Below are 23,423 nucleotides of genomic sequence, written 5' to 3' on the forward strand. Positions count from 1 at the left end.
ACTGCACACATGAATAATCATGTTTGTCCAATGTTTCACTCGTAGACCCAAATCAGATTGTTTGTGGTAAACAAGTAATTTACATACTGATTATTTTTTAATTCAGGGCTCTATTGCTATGGAAGCCCATTTCCGCAGGCAAAAAAAAAAAAAAGTCACAAAAAAAAGGGCCACCCCAAAAAGAATTTCGAATTATTTTTTTGCTGCCAGAAAAAAAAAAAAAAAAAAAGATTTCTTTTTTTTCTACCACCATAAAAAAAAAATGCACCAACACTTTTGGTGCATCCATCTGTAACCAAAACACTGACCAGATGTTTCCAGTTGCTATAGAAATTCGAAATGAGTCATAGAAGCAGCTCTTCATAGGTTACTCTACATTTGACATATAAATGTACTGTGAGTACATTGAAGACTTCTTTAAACGTGGCTTTACAACACATGAAATGCTTGAATTGGTTGATGTTTCACATGGATTGTACTGAGCAAACGCACCCTTGAATAGAATTTTAAGCAAGAAGCAGCTCTGGAGTATAAAGAATAAAACCCAATGTGGCTGAGGCGGCACCCTTCAATAAACAGCAACTGGAACTTTTTTTTTATTTTTTTCTTGCTGACAGAAAAAAAGTTTAAAAAAAGAATCTTTTTTTTCTGCCAGCATGAAAAAATGTAAATCTTTTTTTTTTTTTTCAGGGGTGGAAAAAGTCAGCTTTAAAAAAAAAAAAAAATTCCGCCAGCCAAAAAATAAAAATAATAATAATTAGAATTCTTTTTTTGTGATATTTTTGAAATGAAATGGGCTTCCATATAAAAACAGCCCAGACATTCCCAAATAGTTTAAAAACTGTCTTTGATAATCAAAGTCTTGTCTTCGTGGTTAAAAATAAAGGTCTAGGTTTATTTGGCTGCTTATTTTGTCCTACAATGTCCAACCTGGACAAAGAATATGTGTCTGATAAACACAGAAATGGGCAAGCCCAATCGTGCTCGCTCAGTCAGCCTACTTGTCTTACCGAACTCCAGCTCCCACAATCCCTAGCGGGTGACACAGACGGTCGTTGGTACGGCACGTGGGGTCCCTGTCAGACGAGCCCGGAAGTGCGCGTACCGACGCCTTTAGCCGCCGTGTTGTACAGTAGAACAACAACAAGGTGAGCTCTAACTATTCATGAACGCTGGTGTATAATCAGTGTTTTATTACAATGCAGAAGCTAGTCAACGTTAGCATTAGCATGCCCAGCCGTTCACATATGAGTTACACACGGCTAGCTTGTCTGTGCAGTATCTGCCAATCCTCGTGCACGCATTGTTGTCACTTCTAAACTAGCGTCTAAATTAACCTGCTAATTAATGTCATTGTTAGTAAGCGTAGATATGCAGATGTAGATCAGACGTTATACTCTGGAGAGCCTATTTAGAAAAATACAGGATATTGTTGGAAATTTTGTAGGTGAGATTGACTGTTTGGCTAAGATGCATGTTGGTAATGCAGACTGTATGAAAAAGTGTCTTCAGTATTGACCAATGATGTTAGCAATTTATAAAAACTGTAAGTATGAAGTTTATTTAATGTCTAGTTCTTTAGTCATTATGCTCACAATCATGAATATGTACATATAAAGCACACACAAGAACAAATATTCAAACTATACTGTTTTTCCTGTGTGTGTGTGTGTGTGTGTGTGTGTGTGTGTGTGTGTGTGTGTGTGTGCGTGTGCGTGCGCGCGCATGTGCTTATTATTTGGTGGTAGTTGTCACTGTTGCCATGCTGGTTGTTTGTGTTGTGTTTTGGAGACGGGTCAAGTGGAAGAGGCTTAGCTAAAAGCACTTCACATTAAAACATTCACAATAAATCTGCATGGGGGCTTGAGAGCTGACAGAACACACACATCAATGTCACACTGACTTGTTTAAAGCCCTTTATGGTGTTTTTATTCTTCTTTTCTATTTGTTTATGAAGTAAAGACTAGCACTGCAACAAGGAATGTTTTTTATTATCAAATATGCGTTACAGTATTTTTTTTAAACAATATATCATTCAGCCTACAAATTGTTATGACGAGTTACCAGAGTCATGTCTTTAAATCTCTTACTTAGTCTGAAGTTCAGCTAATATTTTTAATATATTTGACATTTTAATAGCCAATAGCTGCAAAAATTAAATTCCCATTGATTAACTAATCATTCATCATTGATGGAGCGCAGGAATCACCTTTTGCTTGTTAGCTGTTGGTTCATTTGTCATCCGAGAGACGTATTGTGTGAAAATGTGCTGTTTTAAACAGACCTCTGTTGGGTGACTTCTCTGTACAGGAGCAACTGATTGAAACTCTTCCGAACCAAATCTTTTGGATCTTGTGTCTGCAGGCCGGGTGATTGTCAGACATGGAGCGCGTCATGGGAGGAGGAGTTCTTCAGCTGGTTTTAGTAAGTGCGGGGATCTTGTTGCTTTATCGAATACTTGTCCGCCTCAGACCAGGAGCGGCTCTGCAGGACGCTGTGGTGGTCATCACAGGGGCCAGCTCTGGACTCGGGAAAGGTCGGCCTCCATTTCTTCTTCTCTTCAGCTTACATGTAGATGTTTCTGCAAACCAAGTAACATCGATGTACAGCAGTAGATTTCGCTTCAGTGGTAGTAAGATAACGTACAGTAACGTGTGTCAGTGTCGTGGTGCATGTGCTAACTTGCCGGCCTGGTTTGATATCCACCATGAACAACAGGTGTGTTTTTTATGTTTTGTAGAGTGTGCTCGGGTCTTTCACGCTGCAGGCGCCCGGCTGGTGCTGTGTGGACGCGATGCAGCCCGCCTGCAGCAGGTGGTCCAGGAGCTCACAGCAAGTTCAACAAGCTCACGACCACAGGTGTGTACACAGGTGTGTAGCCCTGACATAAACTTAAGGTCAACTTCAACGGTCAACTTTATTTTTGCCGCTGTCGGGCAATTGTTTTTTACAGCAAGACGTATTTAAATACAACGATAACGTGTTTTACAACCACCAGACTTACACTCCCAGCACCGTCGTCTTCGACTTGTCCGACACAGACACAGTGCACCGAGCTGCAGAGGAGATCCTGAAGTGTTACGGGCGAGTGGACGTCCTCATCAATAATGCTGGAATCAGTTATCGCGGCAACATACTGGATACCCACCTTTCAGTTCAGCGGGATGTTATGGAAACAAATTACTTTGGGTCCATTGCTCTTACTCAAGGTTAGTGAGTTACAAAGTTATAAATACACGAGGGAGCCAAACCCTACAGAAGTTATTTAAAGGATCTTGAATTGAAATAAGGAAGAAAAGTAGTTGAAGCATAAACATTACAGAGCTAGATTTTCCCAGAAGAGGAAGCACAATATTTTACCTTAGTCAGCTGTTTCTCTTTCTTTCTTCTTTGCTCCTTTCACAGCTCTCCTGCCCTCCATGGTTCATCGACGCAGCGGCCACATCGTTGTCATCAGCAGTGTCCAGGGCAAGATAGCCATTCCTTACAGATCCGCCTGTAAGTTGTCTCCACTCGTTTAATTAAAGCAAACAACTACACAAGAGTTTTTTGATTGGAAATGAAGCAGGACTCTGGTTTTTACTCACTTTGGTCAGATGCCGCCTCAAAGCACGCCACCCAGGCCTACTTTGACTGCTTACGGGCCGAGATCGAGCACTACGGGATCCCAGTGACCGTGATCAGTCCTGGGTACATTCGAACCAGCCTGTCGGTCAACGCTGTCACAGGAGACGGCTCCAAGTACGGAGGTGTGTGTGTGTGTGACGATTATCAGTAAAGATGACAAAGAGACATAAAAAGGCTAAAAATATTCATTTATAAGCTTAAATATAAGATAAAATAAGCTATGAAACAAACGAGAAGGGACACATTCCCAGCAATATAATTGTTTTCTGTAATAGTTGACCTACTGACTCCCTGGTATCATTGATCTCTCTTGTTTGTGCAACACTTGTTTTCAGTTTTGGATAAAAGCACAGCGACGGGTTGGGACCCCAGAGATGTGGCTCAGGCTGTTCTGAAGGCTGTCCGTCACAGGAGCAAAGACGTGGTTTTGGCAGGACCTCTGCCCAGCGTGGCCATTTACCTCCGCACGATGTGGCCGGCACTCTTCTTCAAACTCATGTCCTCTCGCGCTCGCAAGGAGCAGAAACCCAAAGACGAGTGACGCTGCAGCAGGTGAGGACCACGAGGCTCACAGCGCACGTTAAGAGGCACATGGACCAAAAACACGACAGTGACTGCTTCACACGGAGGCCAGATGAGCCAGAGGTGTGAGTAGATGAAGCTCCTCAGTTACACAAACCAGAAACCTGTATGTTGTAACAGCACCTATGGGGAGTTTGTTTTGATTAACACCTGACATTGACCAGACAGGACTTCACTTTGTTCTCAGAAATCACTGTTTAAAAGTGGAACGTCTGTTATTGACAAAACTCCGTAAAGATGTCAGCATGTGATGCTGATATTCAATTTTGACTCCTTCTAACACGGACAAATAAAATGCTCAATTTGTTACCTATTTGCAGGAATATTGACGTTTAATTTGTAATTCTGTCAGGTCTGGGACATATCGTCCAGGTCGTCAGCTGTTATCTAAAAAGCCTTCAGTATCAAATTTGAATGACGGAAAAAAAAGAGAACAGATGAGATTTAATTGGTGAACATGACACTGAACTGCAGTCCATCTAAACAACAGAAACAAGTATATGAAAACTACTTAATCCACCAAAGTGCAGGACTTGATCACAGTATTGTTTGTTGTTGCAAGTGAAGATGGGAGGGGAAAAAAGCACTTTTTGTCAACAATCTCATGTCTGTCCTGGAGACGTGGTCCAGCACCTGGCATGTTGTTTGTGGGTCACCGGTACCGTGTGGCATACAGTGCACTCCACTGTAAACAAAGTGCTTTTAATACATGTAGAGGAAGGAAATGCTGCTTATCGCTGTCCAGTAGTGTTTTTTGTGGTCCGTTAGGCAACAGCTTGGTCCATATTTACATCCTGTCAGCTGATGTTATTATACAGTGCAGCAGGAAATAAACTGGGACACATTTGGAATGTTTCCATTTACTAACTGTGAAATGGTGTTTTATATTTCTGTTCAGTATATTCTTGTTAATTAAATGAGCTGATTTGACGAGTGAGAATGTGTTCAGCAGAGACACCACTCCACTCTCTCTGTTGGTAAAAACCCAAAGGCCACATACTAATATTTAAAAGTTTGCATTTGAACTGTTTTTAGCACAAAGTACGAATGAATAAAACAAACAAGCAGGTTTTTATAACCATCTTTATACACAGAATAAAAACACATTTTACAAACTGAAAACTTTAAGTTTCACTTTCTTAATATTAAGTTAGACAAAAAAAATTTCTGAAATGTTAAAAATAAATAATCCAAATAATTCACGTTATATTACAAAAGCGCAGTGAAGTTAATTGACATTTGTACAAATAAATCCTTCAGCAAAGATTAAAAAAAAACATGCCAGATTCAAAGACAAACCTGCTGTTTATTCCTCATTAAGAGTCATCTTCATTGTATCTAGTGTGTGAAGATGAGTAAACATCACGAGAGCTTTTACTTTGTAGAGTCAAAGCCCTCAAGGTGCTCGGAGACAAACATTTAAAATCCCATTTGTGGAATGATAACAAGAGCTCTCCTACAATTTACACTCAGAGATGAAGTTAAACACGTTGTCGAGACAAAATGTTCACAATACTGCATATTGATGATGCTGGTTGATTAAAAATTCAGAAACAATCTGGATGCAATGAGTATGCGGTAGGTGTGTGTTTGCTGTGATGGGGAAAGCACGTAAAAGCATCCATTTACCTCTAACCTCGCCGCATGGAGAGTGTTTCGTTAGGATCGAGTCAATGGAGGAGTTTTAATGTTTTGAACACAACCAATCAGGTTTTACTGGTTAAAGATCACTACTTAAAAAAAAGCTCAAAACTATGGCTTTAGTGTTTAATATCATTCCATACTTGTGACTGCTCGCTGTTGTGGAGTTGAAACAGAGTGCAACACTACTGGGAACTTTCAATGGTTCCCAGTCAATAAAAATGAAAACGTGGTCGATCACATTCTGGGTTTAAACGCTCGACTCGCTTCTTTGATACCAGCAAGAGAGCTAAAGTAAAAATACTCCAAACTATGACAAGGTTATTAAAAATATCAAAATGAAATGTCGACCTGTTTTTACGCAACAACAAACCAACCTTGAAGAGCATTGCATCGCTATTATCATCTCAACATACATTAAAAAAAAGATAATCTGCATTGAACTCCAATGTGATTTCAAGAGAAGTAGTAAAGTCAACCAACAAAAGCTGCCATTTTGCATGTAACATCTGACCGTGAGGAATGACAGACCTGATTCCAAACACGCGCGGCAGGCTACGTTCCTAAAATGCATCCAATAAAACCTGAACTGATCAAAAGCCTGTGAAAAGGAGGGCAGTAGTTTTTACTTTACCCGCTGTGTCGTACTCGACTTTTCCAACCGAGGCCACAATAACAACGGAATAGAAACAAGTATCTCGCCACATTCAAGCCCTTCTCACCGCCATTACTGTCTAAACCACCCTCCAGCAGTCGGGATCTGAACTACACATTTTGTGGGTTTAAGCTAAGAGAATAGAAGACGGACAACAACACAACAAAGAGCAGGAAGAGACATACAAGATCAGTCAAAATATTATTGTTCAAATATGGCATAGTATTTTCCTGTACATGAGGTCGTGTTTTGTAAACGCATTTGCTTTTCTAAAGTGTTTGTTTTTAAAGGGCGTTTCAATTTAAAGAACAGCTCAGTGAAACCAACAAGTTTCCAACTCGCTTTGAACAAAGGTCAAGCTTCACTGTTATTATTGCACTTTTACAAACAGGGCAGGGGGGGGGACGGGGAGCGTCTTTTCTCCAAAGTAGAGGGGGCGGCGAGGAGACAAACTCATGTCCTCCAGATGGCCGTGGGTCCTCTCCACCTCAGGGTGGTGGGATGGAGGGCTCGGTCACTGCCAGCTCCTGAGCCAGGTCATTGAAGCGAGCAATGTAGTCCACGCTGCTCTCACTCATCATACAAGCAAGCTGAGAGTCCATCTGCGAGCACAACCAAAGAGCTTTCAATGTACAGTAATGACAACAGCCTGAGCAGCAGCTACGACAAATGAAAAGAGATTCAAATCCACTTTTTTTCCCTTCCAGGGACGTCTGGAATAACAGAATAGTTTGATGGACTTTGTTACCATTGGACTGAGCCAGGCTGACTGTATGCAGTCTTAATGCGGAGCTAAACTAGCTGTAGCTTAATGTATGACAGTGGTGTCAAATCTTCTCATCTCACTCAAGAATGCGAATTTAACTATTTTCCAAAAAGGTCAAACTATTTTCAAGGAAGCCAATTTTTAGACTGGCAGAGTGTTCAACTGAAAAAGAATAGCAAATTAGCTATTTTGTAAAAGACTCAATACTAAGAACGTACCTCTGCCGCATCAGGAAGGCCACGGGACTGAAAGGAATCATGGGAGTTGCAGTCCAGGAGACTGGGACCAAGCAAAGCTGTGCCGCTGGAGGGGCCGGAGGGGGTTAGGGTGGTCCGCTTGCCCTTATCAGGAGAGACCATGCTGGCTGGAGGGAAAAGAGACGGACCGTGAATAAAAGGGACAGAGTGGAAACAAAGTCCTCTTTATGGGACATCGCTGCAAGAGGAAGTCCACAGGTGTGTCGGTGTTATTGTGCATTAATAAGAGAAAATAAAAGTGTTCTTTGTGAAGCTTTACTACGATTAAAATGTGTTACTTTAGTTGTTCCTTTGTGAATCTGTCTGACATTAAAGCTCAGTCTGTTTGTCCCTCTCAAGCTTTAACTGTCATTTCTAGTATCAACTCTTTGGTTAGGAAACACACAGCAGTGTTCAGCAGAGCTACAAAGAAGATCTGTACTAGTATGTGCTTGTTTTTAATTATGGAGGAGAGAAAAAGACTCACAGAGGAGGCATCCCAGTGCGGAGTCAGATGAGTCGCTGGGGTACCACTGGGGGTCGTGGCTGGGCGACGGGATCCAGCCTCTGGACGGGCTGACCGAGGGAGACGAGGCCAACAGTTTGGAGCCGTCGTTGTTGCTCAGCTTGGCTGGAGAGAGAGCGGCCTCCTCGCCTGCAGCATAACAGGCAAACCGCCATTAGATCACACGCGCACACACACAGTGCTCAATGAGCCTCTCAGAACTGAGCTAGTTGGTTACACGTCAACATAATGCAAACTAATGTAATGTTAGCATATAGGATAGAAAACGGCACGCACCGTAGTGGGCAGAGTTGATGGCGAGCTCGATGAGGGAGTCACTGATGTGTGTCTGGGTTTCTCCGGGGGCTAGAGCCTCTTCAGGGGGGCCGGGGAGAGAGATGTCCAGGAGCGAGGCCACGCTGGGTGGAGGGAGGAGAGAGTTCCTGCCACCAGTCAGTCCAGGAGGTGGAGGGTGACCATTCTGTAAAAGGAACAAGTTGAACACTTATTGGGGCTGCTTTGTTAGATTTTTTAAGGTTTTATTTCCTCAAAAGATGAGTTTTCAGAGCAACATGCATGTGTTTTCTACCCAGCTAGCGAGGACCAAGCCTGGGGCCCGACTCAACATCAGTATCTTATTGTTTGTTACACTAATAACTGCAGTCAGCAATCATCGTATTCTTGTACCACTACCTGTGAACAGGGCCTGCACACACAGGCAATACTATTCTGTGGCCTTCGTCAATGGAGTCCTTCTTCACCCTCACAGTAAAGTAGTTATAAAGTACTCATCTGTGTGTCAGTTTGTGTATGTAAGTGTGCGCTGCTGACCTCTGGGACATTGTGCTGGAGGAGTCGAGCGTCTGGTTCAGCATCGACAGCGGGTGCGGTGTGGAGCAGGGAGCCGTTATCAACAGCGGGAGAATTCAGCTCCCGACGGGGACTGCCGGGGATGATACCTGCAGACTTAGCAGCCAGGCCAATGGCACCTGAGAGAGAAGCAACAGTTTAAAAACACATCAGCACTGTACCTGACAAGTATCAGTAGCAACTGAGCATGTGGGGGATGCACCAAAAACAAAAGAGTAAACTCAGCAACAATGTGAATATAAAAAAGGGAAAGCATGAGAGAACAGTGAGGAGCTGGAAGAATGTTCTTTTTGTCTTTTTACTCCGGCACAAAGGAGTGTTTGTTCAAACCACATCGACTGTCAGAGATCATGTGGGAGTTAAGAACTAAATCCTTTTCATCATTTCATTTCAAACGAACTCAATTTTGTATAAAAATTCCAGAGAATTCACAGTGTCTTACACAAAAGTAACTTAATCCTACAAAAGGAAAGACTATATCTTAACTAGGACTCTGAGATGGCAGAACAAAAGTATACAAACTGTAAATAATCCAACCGACTCACAATGTGGAGGTCAAAAAATGTCTTTGCGTGGATTAATGTTTTAGTCGTCTTGTTGAGCACATTAAGTGAAGGAGCCATGTCATAGGAGGACAAGAAGAGTTTAAACTAATACAACATGAATTATACTGCATCTAGAATTTAGTTTGAAAATAGATGAAATAATGAAAACAGAACATACTGGAGAGCTGGCTGGCGGCTGCAGAGCTGGACGCTGAAGGGGAAGCTTTGGACAGGAGGGGGCGGGAGGAAGGAGCCAGGCGAGTGTGGATTGGCCGGAAAGATCCAGTTCCTGAGGGAAGAAACAGGAAGTGAGAGGGCGGGAGATTAGCAGAATGGTTGTTGAAAATGAGAAATGACATTTAGTTATGTACAAAGAGCATGTTGGACTTTCAAGGACCTACTGTCAAGAACACAAGTCTGGCAGTTTTATGCTACACTGCAGGGAAAAGTATAATAATTGAAACATGTCGATCTTCTGCTGACGGTAACGCGTACTGTAGGATCAGGATGTCTGAGGAGTACCTGTGGCAGAGGAGTTGGAGAGGATGGAGAAGGAGCAGACATGCTGAGGAGTGTCTCCTGTCGTTCGCGGTAGAAGTGTTCGCTGTGGATGAGACAGAAGCAACTGAACTAAATGCACAGAGAAGCACTAAAAGGACATTTACAGTACAAATAGTCAACCAATTCCACAACACTATAAGTTGGAGACTTGTTGGTGTTCATTGCGATACAACAGAATAGATAAAGTAAAACACCTTTCTGTTCTTCTCTTACCTGAACTACAAGTGGTTTCCGGAGTTGTCTGTTTCGAGGTTTTCTCTGTCTTGAAAGGAAAAGATCTGACTGCATCTGGAAAAACAAAACAGAGCACATTAACATTTGTGCGTGTGGACGATGTACCTATTTAGTCAGTTGTACAATTGGTGTAAAAAATACTGCATTGCCCAGCCTTACACTGATAGAGTCGAGCTGCTGTTTGAGGGCTAGCTCTGCTTCCTTGTTGGGGGAAAACATTCTGTTGTGCCGCGAGCTGTTAGGGGGCAGCGTGGTGGGAACCGCAAACACACTGCTTTCTGCGTCGCTGCCCGCCGTCGACCCCAGCAGAGAGCGGGGGAGGTTACGTCCACCTTAAGAGGGGAGAAACAGGTAAGAGATGTCATGTGAGGATAATGAAGAAAACCACTGAACAGCATCCAGCGATTCTTTGCGTTCATTTCCAAACACGCGCTTTTAAAGCTTGAATACCTGAGACTCCGGCAGTTGGCAGGTGTAGCCGGGCCCCTCGGACAGAGGCCTGCTGCCGGCCACAGCTGGGGCTGCGAACACCTGCTATGGGGCCCTTCCCTGGAGGTGTAAGGGCCTGGTTTTGCTCCTCTTGATGAGTCTTGTGTGGGGATGGAGCAGTGGAGCACAGCTCTGGAGCCTGGAGGAGGAGATACATTATAGACACCTCCTGCAACAAATCTTCACAAATAATCGTGACATTCAGATGTTTTTTTTTTTTTTTATACAGGATAAAATGGATATCTGGCAACCGGAAACAATATAGTAAGAAGTAACAGTTAATCCCTACCAAAGGTTTAGGATTGACCTCAGTGGCAACCAGCTTGAGCAGGCAGCGCAGAACGTGTTGTGTCCTGATGGGCTTGAGCTGGGCTTGTCCGTTTTCTTGGTTGTTGAAAGGAACCGCAATGGGCTGCCACTCGTACTCCAGCAGCAGCTTGCCGGGCTTCCCGAACATCAGGTAGAGCTCAGCCAGGGTGACGTTCTCGGCGTCCCGCGCGCTCCAGCCCTCCCCTCTGATCTGCTCGACAGCCCGTTCCTTGGCTGCCGGTGCAGAGCCCTGCGACATTCCCTCCTCGGAGCCAGTGACTGGAGGTTTGGCTGGCGGAGTCTGGTGGGCCTCTGGGGAGGAGGTGCTGGTGTTCTGCTCCTCAATGCACGGCTCAGATGAGCTTTCTGTAACACTACACAACTTCTCAATGCTTTTGGTCACTGCTAAACCACTACTGGCCTTCACACCAGTAGAGATCTTCCCCCCTTCAGAGGGTCCTATCCCAGTTCCCTCTTCCCTAAGAGCCACAGTCTGCTGAGAGGAAGCGGGGACAGAAACAGACTGAGGTCTCTTCTCCTCTACCTTTGTAGAGCAGTCTTGTGAAGGCTCAGGGTTAAGGGGCTCAGTTCGTCGACTATCACACAACACAGTCATTGAAGCACCGGCGGTGGCGGCGGCGCCCCCCCGTCCAGATTTAGGGCCAGTCCGAAGTGGTGGAGCCGTGTGAATACCCAGAATCTGAGCAGCGGGCAACTCCTTGGCATTAGGCCGGTTCTTGCCACTTTCTAGCCAGTGTACAGTGCAGGAGGCCTTGGAGTGCACGACACGTGCCACGCCAGGCAGTGTGGTCAAAGTGCTGCTCTCAGCGGGGTAAAGAAAGAGATCGTCCTGCTGGGATTTGCTGGGAGAGGCTGTGCTGGATGGGCCGACCTCCAGAGCCTCCCTCTCCATGAGGCTCTTCAGCTGAAGCGTCCAGTGTCAAGGTCTCACACATGAATGACAGAAAGAGGCATGTTTACAGTTCACAGATATCTACTGCTGAAGCGCTCTGCTCCACTGTCACATGTCAAGCTTGTATCCCAGACTTGCGCTTTCGTACATTTTTCTAAACTGCAATGCAATCAATACTGCTCTAAAAATCATATGAGGTTTTAAAAGGATACAATCCGCTGGTCCTGGTACGCCCACTTCTGTTTCAGATAATCAATCAGGCTGGAGACTTTCCTGTGGAGCTCCACCACCATCCTGTTATGGAAAAGACAAAGAGATAAGTGTTGATTTACAAGCTGCCGTGGTAACATGGTGCAGAACCGCACCGGGCTGGGTGATTTAGTTGTTCTGCTCATAACACATAAAGCACTTTTAGGTCCCACACTAAATTAATACAAAAAGGAGAATATAGGTTCACTTTATTGATCCGGGAAACTTAAAACATACTATACAATATACTCAGGATTTATGCTGACTATTTTCCAAAGCAAACACAAGATTTTGTTCTTATGTTTTATTTTTGTCGTCCTTCAGTTGCCAACATGCATCAAACGAGCAACTAAAAATGAATTCCAAGTTCTGCTTTGGACTAAATTATGAACAAATCGATTGTGTTTGTTGGTAATAGACTCAGGCATCAGTTAACAGGCACGCCTGACCTGAGGCGAGGGTTGTGGGCGAGACTCTGAACGCGGGCCCAGGAGTGGTTACTGCGAGGCTGGAGCTCCACTGCCACCTTCAGGGGTAGACGCACTGGCTTCTGGTCCTCCTCGTCACTCACTCCTGAAAGGACGCAAAGACACAATGAGACCGAATGAGAAACACCAACAAAGATCTCACGGGAGAAAAGGTGTTTTTAAAGAGCAAGAGTCAGCGTGTGACAGTATGAAGTTATAACACAGAGCAGAAATAACATCAATGTACTGAACCTAAAGAGCCACTAACGTACTTCATGAACAGTACGATACAGCTGACAACGCAACTGAGTTGAGTGAGTGGCTGTTTTTGAACAGAGGGGCAGAAGCCAGTCGGTCAGACCTGTCATCTCCATCATCTTCCTCCTCCTCCTCCTCACTTGGCTCCCACAGTGTTTCCATGGAAACACCACTAGCCCACACGCTGCCATTGTTATTGCCAAAAACCCCGCCCCCACAAACCCTGTGCCTCACCGTCACCGTGGTTTGTATTTACAGCGATGAGGTTTGTTTACTTCGTACGTATGTACTCTGTGTGTGTGTCTGTGATTCACGCTCACCATCTGGGTCACAGAGTTTCTTCAGCGCTCGGCACATCGGCGCTTTGATTCTCAGGTTCCTCCCTTTGGAGCGCACCGTGGTGGCCCTGGTCGAACACACAGAACAGCAGCGAACACTTTAATGTTTAGGAAAACTTTTTTTGGGGAATCGCATACACGTCACAGAATAAGCTTTACAATTGTACAAGAACTGTTGCCGTAGCCGTGCAGTAGGTCATATTTAATTATGATAAGTGTTCCTGCTGCTGATGTAAGTTTCTCTGACTTATGTCATCATGTCCTCATACGGACGGTGAAAGCGTATCTGTGTTGTGATGTAGAACGTAAAATCAAAAACTGCATGCATGATAATCTCTGTGTTAAGCTGGTGTTATTTAACATAAAAACTGAAAACCGTGTGAGTAGGCAGTGCAATTTTCTTTTTTAATTTTACTCCAGACTTACCCTTGTTGGATTAGTTCGTTCAGCTTTGACACGTTCTTATCGTCCATTACTGTCAAAGACAAAGCACAGAGCTGTTTACGACATCGTCCCTCAGGAGCAGCTGTCCCCCATGACTGGGAGGGTGCAGTGTTTCATCGCATCCCTTGTGCCCCAAACTAACACAGCAGTATAACACTCACACACAAAACGAATTCACAAAGTCATGCATTCAAACGCAGCCTTCACTTACACCCGCCAACTTTTTTGCGGAGCTCAGCGTAGCAGATGAGGCCGTACAGTTCTTGAGAGGATTTCTTCAGCACTCTGGAGTACACTGAGGAGAAAAGGTGGCACGAGTCACAACGGTGCCGTAAACAGGAATTCATGAAACATGTGCATACTACACAGCGATAACACGACCGTGACACTGAGGGCTTTTTGAAGAGGAGAGCAGCTCAAGCTCATCTGGAGGTTTTTTAACATGCGTTTTGGGACAAAGTTTACCGACCTAACAAAATGCTGTTTCAACATCAGTGTAGGAATTGTTAAAAAAAAAAAAACAAGAAGAAATGACATACAGATTGAATAATATAAACATCTCTATTCAACCCCCAGACACATACGACTGCCATGTTACATTCGTAATGGACATAACAGGATAAGTGGGTCAAGATGAGATGGTATAAGTGTTATGTTATTATTGTAAAACAATACGTTATGTGGAGCTCCAACCCGTAGAAATAAAATCTGTTCTTCCCTCAAACCTTCACTGAGACTCCGTCAGGTCCCACCTGTTATTGGCTGACAAAGATAAAGGGCAGCTCACCATTGGCAAAGTCGATGTGTTTGGAGATCTTGTGCCAGGTCCGGTAGTAGAAGTGGCGAACCTGCTCCTTGTTCTTCACCATGTTGGCTGGCTTGCCTCTTTTCTTGTACTTCATTGCGATGTTGTTCTGGATGGCCTCAAAATCCTTCCCATGCTGGAGACCAGAGTAGTTAAGAGTTGAGTACAAGATGTCAAAAATAAATCGCAACACTTAAAGTTAAAGTTGTGCCACATGACAATCTATTTGGTTCCGCCCTTTACCTCGTAGAGGCCCTCAAAAAAGCTGTTTTTGTCCTCTGTGCTCCACGACTCCCACTGCCGACGGGCCCTCTTCTGGTTACCAGCTTGCTCCTCCTTCTCAGCAGACCCCTGGCCCTTGGAGGCCTTCGACACTCCCCCTGTGGATCCGGCCACTGGCCCCGACTGTCCCACTGTCCCCTGGGAGGAAGACCCGTTCTCTGCCCCTGTGTTACACAGACACAGGAGCCATCAGTCATGAAACATTCAGGGAAAAAATACAACTTCAGTATGAGACTCAAAGATGTAAGATTTGAGACAAATGTTTTGGTTCATCGCATGAGTTGTTTTGTATGGCACGGAAAGAAAAAAATAGTAGTTTGTGGTTTTTTGGGAGATTTTAAAATGCATGCGCACAAAGCCACCCACTGAAACTACACTGCACAAACCTGCAGAGCTGATCCTTCTGTGGTTCAGCTCTGGCAAGGAGGCAGGAAAAGCAATCAGTCCCTACGGCCAGGTCCACAGTACACGGGTCCAAAACCAACTCCTGATGAGCCTCCCCGATGGCTGTGTTTACCCCGGCACAGAGTACAATGCCTGACGCTTTAACACAACCGCAGAGGCTGTTTTGCTTTCGATTTTCAGCACAAATGGGAGTTCATTTACAAATCTCTGTGGGTCATAGGCACTGACCTAGATGTGTCTCTCTGAAAATAGATGTGCACCAATATAGCAACATATCAAAAATAAGTAGGGCTTCCTTGGTCAACACCTGGACAATCTAAATATACATTTGATGAAACAATCAGAGTCTCTTTCTAACAACAATAATAGAAATGCACTAGTCATACCTGTCAGAGCAGACCAACTCATCACTACACTGTAAACGTTCTGTCTGATCAGAGTCACACTCATTTTGAATGTTTTCAGGATAGAAAAAAAAAAAGACACAACAGAGCAGAATAATCATACACTCTGAAACAAGTCCGTAATAATTCCTCACAAAATCTGGAAGTGAAAAACAAAATCATTAAATGAGAAAATGCTTAAAAAATGCTAATTGACCTCCTGGTTGGATCAGTTAAATAGTTGAAGGCAATAAGCTCAGTCTGCTGTTTTTCTATTTGCTGAAAATATTAAAAAATAAAGTAAAAGTGCAAGCAACTGTCTATAACGATGCTGCTCTCATTCCCATGCAGACACACTGAAGTCTTTACACACTGATTTATTCTATCTACACTCACCACACTCAAAACAGTGTTTGTAAACCCGTAACGGCAGGTTTCCAAGAAACACTAACTGAAACGTAATTGCAAATGTAAGTTGTGGTCTGTGTGACTCTATGATGTTTCACAGAAATTGTCCACAGGATGGTTTTACAACTTGGGTTGGACCCGGAGTACGACCCGGTGTCCCGGAGGGAGAACAACAAAGCCAGCATCAGTTTAGCCATCACTGATAAACACAGTGGAACCACAGTGACAACTGCGGGCAGACCCCCTGCTGATCCCACCTATGCACACTTTTCCCTGAGCTGGTAACATCCAGTACCTTTCGATTTTGCCCCGCCGTGTCCATTGATGGTCGAGCCGATTGAATCCTTCCGGATCCGCTTGCTCGGAGGTCGGACGCTCGATCGGAGAAAATGATGCTGGTCGTGACACGGAGGGGCGGGCTCCGCCGAGGTCTGGGCATGCTGGGTTGAGCCAAGTCCGGGTTGGTTCTGCGGAGAGGCGGGTAGAACCGGAGCTGAACCGGGGCTGAGAGCCGTAGTTGATGGATTAAGAATTTCCACTCCGTCGTCTCCCTTTGTACTGAGCTCCTCGCTCGCCTGCTCTCCGCTCTCCTCCTCGTCGCAACCTTCGGGCTTTCTGGACGGATTCGTCCTCCCATCGACACCGATCCCCTCCCTGGAGCCCAGTGTCATGCTGCCAACACACATATCAAGGAACATTTGTCACATTAGGGGCAAAGCGGTGTGTGAAATTAACTTCTAGAGACGACGTTCACTGTCTCTCAACATGGCCGCCGCTGTTTGTTTCAAATCCCCTCTCCAGTCCCGACAAAACAACACCAAATATATGCATTAAACGTCTTCAGATAAATTACATTCAACAACCAAAACAGTTTAGTAACTGGCGGCGGTGTTTTACTGAGTGTCTTTCGACTCAAATGCCCAATATTGTCGGTTGAATTTCAACTAAATTCAAATGCGAGCGCTTTTCAGTTTAGCGCCCTGCAGAAACGACGACGAAGCCCGTCGCTGTATTCGACCTCTAAATAAAGTGTTTATTTTAAACATATTTTTACCCATTGTCGTGCTCTTCGCTAGTAGGCGACGTCTTCTTCCTTTTCACCATGAGTCCGACCGGTTAGATTGGCAACTACTGTCCAAATGGAGCATAATAAAACCGAGAGCGATCTCTCCGCTTTCTGCCCTCTCTTCGCTCCTGCTTCGACTGAGCTGAACTCTCTGCGCAGTTCAACTGTTTTCTATCAGCAACATTTACTCAATGCTTATTTTTGCAAAAAATAAATTAAAACTATACAAACACTGACAAATCAGATGTATCTACTGCATGCACTGAAGAGGACTTTACTGTAGCACATGTCAGCGGAGCTCATCTGAATTGATAAGCACAGATAGTTGTATTAACCTGTGCGCAAGTGGACTTTGTTTGTCACTACGTCACCATCGCATGCCGAAATTATGTCTGCAAAACAATGTATTTCATATACATCCTGCAATTATAAGGCTTTGTGACGATGCTCTAGTTGCTTGCATTACTATCTTCTCATACACATACTAATCATTTTGTCTGGACCAGGCTGTGGCCGGTGCACATCAACACCTTTACATTTATAAAACTGTTATAATGTGTAAACATGACAGCATTGTATTTTCTCGATTATTATCTACTAATCCATTTCTTTGTGAATAATCAGGAGTGTGACAGCACAGAGGGATGACAGCAAGATAGAGCTACATAAAGAAATATCAAGTGTAAATGAGCAGTTTGAGTATGAGGGACGCCCCCCTTTCTACATTCCCACACAGACTTTAAACTCCTGTTTTTAGTCATCTTAATGCAAACTCTCATATTCCAACAGCCACAATGTATAACTGATCTAACAGCAGTGAGAACTCTGAAGTACTAGTAAAGTTTGTTCATGTTTACTTTCGCTCCTTGGAATCTTACAACGTCAAAGTTATTGTAGTGTCAATAGATGAATGTAGCTATAATATAAACAACACACATAATCTCAAATTATTGTTTTAATGTTGCTTCAGGTTGATCTAAAATCTTACAGCATCACACTTATTTCACAGAGTTAAATATTGACCTTACAACTTAATAGTACGAGCAGACTAGTGATTATAGTTCCGTTTGTCGAACCACTGTCTCTGCTTTTATACTAGAAGGGTGACAACACCCTAAAAGTGCGATGTGGTGATAGTTAATAATAGATACGTTATTTATACTAACAGTTATCGTTAACTTCGTTGTAATAAGCTGTATTAAATACACGCAATAGCTCCATATAGAACGTGGTACCTAGCATGCTGTTGTTGGTTAGCTAGCGCTACGGCACTCAAACAAGCCATAACGTGGCAAAAACTGCTTGTAACATAATGATTGTTTTACGCTGAGCTTTAAACAGTTTGTTAAATGGATAACACAAATCAAAGTTTAAGAATTACCTGAGGTTGAAGCCTGTTGGTGGTATTAATAATCGAGACACGGACTAGCATTGCTAGCTGACGGCATCCGTCCAGCTTGTTGCTTGTTACCGGTGACAGTTCCTGCTGTTGGATTGTGCACGCGTTTAGACACGCCCATTACAACTCGAAAACAAATCCTCTGATTGGTCAGAAATACACGAGGACGACCGTTAGAATTTGATTGACAGACGGCTCCGCCAATTGTTAGTGAGAGCAACTATGCCGTTGGACCAATTGCTATTCTCTTCCTGTCATGCCGTGTACGTTTCCCAATAACTTTTTTTAAAATTCAAAGCCAGTTTGACTCCTCAATAATCTAACATGTTTGCTCGTAATAAAACGTTATTTCAACAACATTTGATCAACACAATGTAGGTTTTTGGCGCTTTAAAAATAAGTCCCGCCCAGAAAGAGATTGGCATTTTGACGATCAAATCAATAGGTGAAACAGAGAGTATGCGCTTGAAGTCTATCCTGGCGTACGCCGAGAACGACCCGGCTAAACGGAATCAGAATCTGATATTTAGGGCTGGAAACGAAACACTGATATACAAACGTGCCGGTTAATAAGCACACAAAATGTGGTACAAAGGGATTTTAATTCAATAGCATCTGCACGTATTTTTAGTTAATATCTCAGACTCGGCCCACATTGCCTTTGTTTAGACCAGGCGCACCGGTGTCACAAAACAAGTGACATATATCAAGAACAGTGCACGGATTTGGTCTCTGTGAACGACCAGCAGGGTGGAGTTTCCTTTGTTTGTTTTTTTGTTTTTATATACTACATGTTTAACAGATACAACACAAATACAACGGCCTCATTAATATTGCAATCAAATAACAGTTTTGTCTCAAAAGACTTTAAACCCAATGGATTCCTTGATCAAACTTTCCCGGAGGGGCACCAGGTAACGAGAAACGAGCGCACCCAGCATTACTCGGCAGATTGTCAGTGCACCAGTTATATTCCTCCGTGTCACAGTTGGGAGGATCTGAAAGTCTTCACCAGGAGTTTTGGGCACGCGCAGACAGCGGAACTTGCTGGTCGTCCAGTTGGCAAACTGACGAAGTTGTCTTCGGAAACAAAAAAACAATTATGACTTCGACGAACATGTTTCAAGGGTTGGACACTGGAACTAAACCGAGCTCCAGGTAAAGAATGCTTCCGTGTAGCTTGGTTATCTCTGTGAGAAATGGCCGTCAACGTCTTATCTCGATGTAGGTTAACGTTATATGACAGGAGCTCTTTGTAGCTGTTTGCACCATAACTTATTTTCCTACTACCTTCATTAAATACCTTTCCTAACACTAGCAATGAGCGATGTGATAAGTGAGATAAGCCCGTGACCGCTCAGCTCGAGCTAGCTTGGTTTGAGTTTTCTCGCGTTAGCAAACTTTAAGAGTCAAGAATTAGCTTTTAAGCTAACCGACCGACCAGGCGTTGTCTGCTGCGGAAGTGTGAAAGACTGCCCTCCTTTGTACTCGCCAACGTAGTACGAAAGTAGCATAATGTGTCTCACAGTAATCAATATACATGAACCTCCATGACTTATAACATTTGTCAGGGAACCACATCCTCTGACAAGTATTGAGTAAACCAGTAAAACGTTACATCATCATTAAGTCTGTTTTTGCCAGGTCACACCTGCTGCAGGGGTAATTGATTTAAATGAGACTGGGATGAATACATTGGATAGGATCCTATTAAAAGTGGTGCTGTACTTCATTCCCTGCAGGGTGTTGCAGCCTCCCGGAGGTGGCTCCAGTAACTTGTTTGGTGGCTATGAAGACGACGCTGCAGCATCAAGAAGACCCAATAAGATGGCCTCTAAACTGTTCGCTCCACCAGAGGAGTCCCAGAGCGTACCCAGGCGCTCCAATCCTCCAGGTCAGACCAGCAGGGATGTACAGAGGCTGAGCAGTCATACCCTCTATCAATGTCCAGGGTGTGAGAAGTGTTACTATGATGTGATAATTCAGTATAAACACTTTAACTGTTCTCTGTGCCGGAAAGTAATCCACCTCCAGATTCTGTGGCATATCTGGTAAAGTCAAGAATGTTTTCAGTCCAGACTGCTGTTAAAAAAAGACTGCTGAGTCACCCTGACTGCAATATCTGTTTTATTTTTCACTGTGGTGTTAGCATCCCACTGGAATATGTGTACAGTATCTCACACCATAATGTTCTTATGAATATGTTTTGATGCTGAAGGGTGACTGGTCATAAATAAGTTCAATTTAGATGTCAAAATATATAAACATGTCATAAATCTGTGGGCAGGGCAGTTCACGAGCCGACCAAAATTAAATGTTACAAAGAAGAGTGTGCTGTTACGACGCTGTCGCTGCTGCAAAAACATAACACGCATACTGGTGATACTTTATGTAGGTGGGAAGAGTAGCGGAATATTCGGGGATCCTGAACCTCCAGCTTGGCAGCAGAGACACAAACCTCCCGGTGGACCAACCAGCGACATATTCGGTGCTGCAGAACAGGCCCAGAGCCGAAACCAAAGCCACCCAAATAAGCCAAAGGTAGGCCATGCACCCACATTTTATACGCTCTGCCTGAGGTTTGATTATTTTTATTCGATTGCTTTTCACTACTTTTTAAAAAAGAATATTCCCCCCCACCACCTCTTGTGCAGTTAAGGTCCAAAAGTCTGCTTGTATAACTCATTTTATCTTGTAAGACTTGAACGTACGACTAGTGTATCAATCAGTCCTCCCTACGGTCAATAGTGTTTGTTTAACCAGAGTACTGCTAGACTGCTGAGTCTATTGTAACAATCTCAGCAGTGACCCAAATATATTCCAAACAGCCACTTCTTAAGAAATCAATAAAATCACCAGGTTTCTGTAAACATGTTGAGGCTGTTTATTTAACCAGCTAAAGTCGTGTTGAGACTATAATCTTCTTTTCAAGAGACACGACAACTACTTTAATTTGAAGTTGCACTGTTTTGCGACACTACTTTAGTTTTATTTAAGTAACATAAAGAAGAGAGCCTGTTGTTATAAAGTCCTTTAGGTGATCACACAGGGAGAATACTCTTATCTCTGTTTCTTTATTTTCAGGACAATATAAATGTGGGACCCGAAACCAAATCATCACCTGGTGAGTTACATAAAGGAAACTGTCTACTCTTTTTGGGAGATTAGTTTTATACCGAGTCATCCTACTCAATGTAACTTTGAATGTGTTAAAGGCTTTTGTTATGTAGATCACAGGGATTAGAATTAAGTATATTTTGAGTTTTGCACCCTTTGGTTAACTCTCATTCCATTGAGATGTGACTCAGTAAAAATGGGGTTTCTATTATATATTCCAGTTGGAAATGGGTGTTTATACTTTTCGGATATTTCTGTAAGACACTTTCTTTTTCCTCTCTCAGCACCAGAAGCCCCGGTCAGCCAGCCTGAGGTGAAGGAGGAAGTGGCCCCCCCACCATCTCCCGTGCCAGCCAAGGAGGAGCCTGCTGTGGTCCCAGCCACTCCTAATCCTGAGCCCCCATCTTCATCTTCCCCTTCCTCACCTCCTGAGGAGACAGACCTGACTGGTGAGGGGAAGAACCACGAGCCTCATCTGGGACCCAAGCCTCGCTCTCACAACAGGGTCCTCAACCCCCCCGGAGGAAAGTCTAGTGTGGTATTCTACTGATCAGCTAAACACACGCATCTCCTCCCTGTTGGTGTCCATGCTCTCTGTGTCTGCTCCCCTGTCAGTCTTCTCTTATTCCAACACCTGTACATTCAAACACAGAGCAGGCATCTTTGTTCTTCTCACCAGAGTCCTTTTCAACTATGTTGTCCTCAACTTCTTGCACTTTCAGCCCTTTTTCTTGTCTCTTTGTCTAATTCTTCTTCAATGAAACCTGCAATCATCAATCAATCAACAGGCTAGCTATTAGCTAATCACTTTAACTGTGACACTGTTCAATCACAATATACTGTTTCACTGCTTCTGTGTTTGTAAATGTAGTTTGGGTTAAGACAGTTTGTCCTTTTGAAGACGTTAAATCGTTGGCGTGCTTGTACAATGATCAGCTTTAAACATTCCTGGATTTAAGAAAATCCTGGTTTATAGAATTCACGGCAGGCATTTGCTTGAATTTGAAGGTGCTTGTTTTAAACCTTATTATGTTACCGTTCTATCCGGAGGGGGTAAATGCATCAATGTAACACGTTTCAGGGAGTTCCACTCGTGCCACCTTTTTAGGTGTTGCTGGATCGTTATTGGATTGCTACATAAAACCTTTTGTTTTGCAGTTTTATAAAATAATGGATGTGTTGGATTACAACCAATGAAGCCTTATATCAGCTCAGCATCTTGTCATCTTTCCTGCCTTCTCACTAATCATCCCGTCATTTCAACATGTGTCTAACATTAATAATTTGTTCTCTGTTCAAGGATAGATGCCAAAAATTGACGATGAAACAAAGATTAATGCAATTGTTTACTGCTAAATGTTTCTGCTTCCTTAAAGAAAATTCCGTTTTGATTGTACGCGTCTGTATTACGCAGGTACTTCTCTGCTCTCTCTTCTTTGCTTTGCTTCATCTGAGAACACGCCTGTTGTGCTCGGGGTAGGCCTCAGTTTATGTTTTAAATTAAAACGGCTGAAGACGTGTGAAGTCTGGACAATCTCGTGGCCTGCCTGAGTCCAGGTGGGCTCATTGATAAAAACCTTTTCACCCAATTCATGATGCACATTAATGGTATTCTGGTGCCGGCCTGCCCCCCCCCCCCCCCCCCCCCCCCTCCCCCTCCCTGAGTGTTGATGTGCCTGGCAGGCAATGAGTGCAGCAGAAGAAAATCCTGTGTATTACAATAAAACTGTTGTTTTGCATTTAAAGGTTGTTTATTTTGTTTCCTTTCTGAAAACATAGCAAATTATTAACACTTTTTCTCTATTTTTGATTTAATAATAACAAATTAAAAGGGGTTAAATATATTTAGGTTGACTTTACCATGGATAC

General features: G+C 43.6%; 3 protein-coding genes across 10 annotated transcripts; 2 read left to right on the forward strand and 1 right to left on the reverse strand.

Moving 5' to 3' along the window:
• Nucleotides 1–1,051: 1,051 nt before the first annotated feature.
• dhrs7b (dehydrogenase/reductase (SDR family) member 7B) lies at nt 1,052–7,866 on the forward strand. Of its 7 annotated transcripts, none has more exons than XR_012952902.1 (8): nt 1,052–1,148; nt 2,365–2,536; nt 2,741–2,871; nt 2,999–3,209; nt 3,406–3,498; nt 3,597–3,749; nt 3,963–4,274; nt 7,504–7,866. XR_012952902.1 is itself a non-coding variant. In XM_076086250.1 (8 exons), exons 2-7 carry the CDS (start codon nt 2,383–2,385, stop codon nt 4,166–4,168), a joined length of 948 nt encoding a protein of 315 aa, XP_075942365.1. In that variant the 5' UTR covers nt 1,052–1,148; nt 2,365–2,382; the 3' UTR covers nt 4,169–4,179; nt 7,504–7,866. The 7 variants fall into 7 exon arrangements, 6 of the variants coding, with proteins under 6 accessions (XP_075942365.1, XP_075942362.1, XP_075942366.1 ...); XM_076086250.1 differs by having other exon boundaries at nt 3,963–4,179; XM_076086247.1 differs by having other exon boundaries at nt 3,963–7,866.
• Nucleotides 5,279–18,543, reverse strand: cramp1 (cramped chromatin regulator 1). 2 transcript variants are annotated; one of them, XM_076086246.1, is made up of 20 exons: nt 18,420–18,543; nt 16,268–16,644; nt 14,738–14,940; nt 14,477–14,630; nt 13,901–13,984; nt 13,672–13,720; nt 13,228–13,313; nt 12,632–12,755; nt 12,146–12,227; nt 11,001–11,945; nt 10,673–10,850; nt 10,382–10,554; nt 10,202–10,276; nt 9,950–10,031; nt 9,606–9,716; nt 8,844–9,001; nt 8,310–8,493; nt 7,995–8,162; nt 7,490–7,635; nt 5,279–7,107 (listed from the first exon to the last, which is right to left on the reverse strand). In XM_076086246.1, exons 2-20 carry the CDS (start codon nt 16,641–16,643, stop codon nt 6,994–6,996), a joined length of 3,492 nt encoding a protein of 1,163 aa, XP_075942361.1. In that variant the 5' UTR covers nt 16,644; nt 18,420–18,543; the 3' UTR covers nt 5,279–6,993. The 2 variants fall into 2 exon arrangements, with proteins under 2 accessions (XP_075942361.1, XP_075942360.1); XM_076086245.1 differs by lacking the exon at nt 18,420–18,543 and adding an exon at nt 17,027–17,229.
• An 883-nt stretch (nt 18,544–19,426) lies between these two features.
• On the forward strand, nt 19,427–23,299 carry jpt2 (Jupiter microtubule associated homolog 2). The gene is made up of 5 exons (XM_076086254.1): nt 19,427–19,595; nt 20,180–20,331; nt 20,833–20,978; nt 21,522–21,561; nt 21,839–23,299. Exons 1-5 carry the CDS (start codon nt 19,540–19,542, stop codon nt 22,102–22,104), a joined length of 660 nt encoding a protein of 219 aa, XP_075942369.1. The 5' UTR covers nt 19,427–19,539; the 3' UTR covers nt 22,105–23,299.
• The last annotated feature ends 124 nt before the right edge of the window (nt 23,300–23,423 follow it).

Source organism: Anarhichas minor, unplaced genomic scaffold, assembly GCF_050575085.1.
Source record: "Anarhichas minor isolate MPS153535 unplaced genomic scaffold, ASM5057508v1 ptg000007l, whole genome shotgun sequence".
Lineage (NCBI taxonomy): Eukaryota > Metazoa > Chordata > Actinopteri > Perciformes > Anarhichadidae > Anarhichas > Anarhichas minor.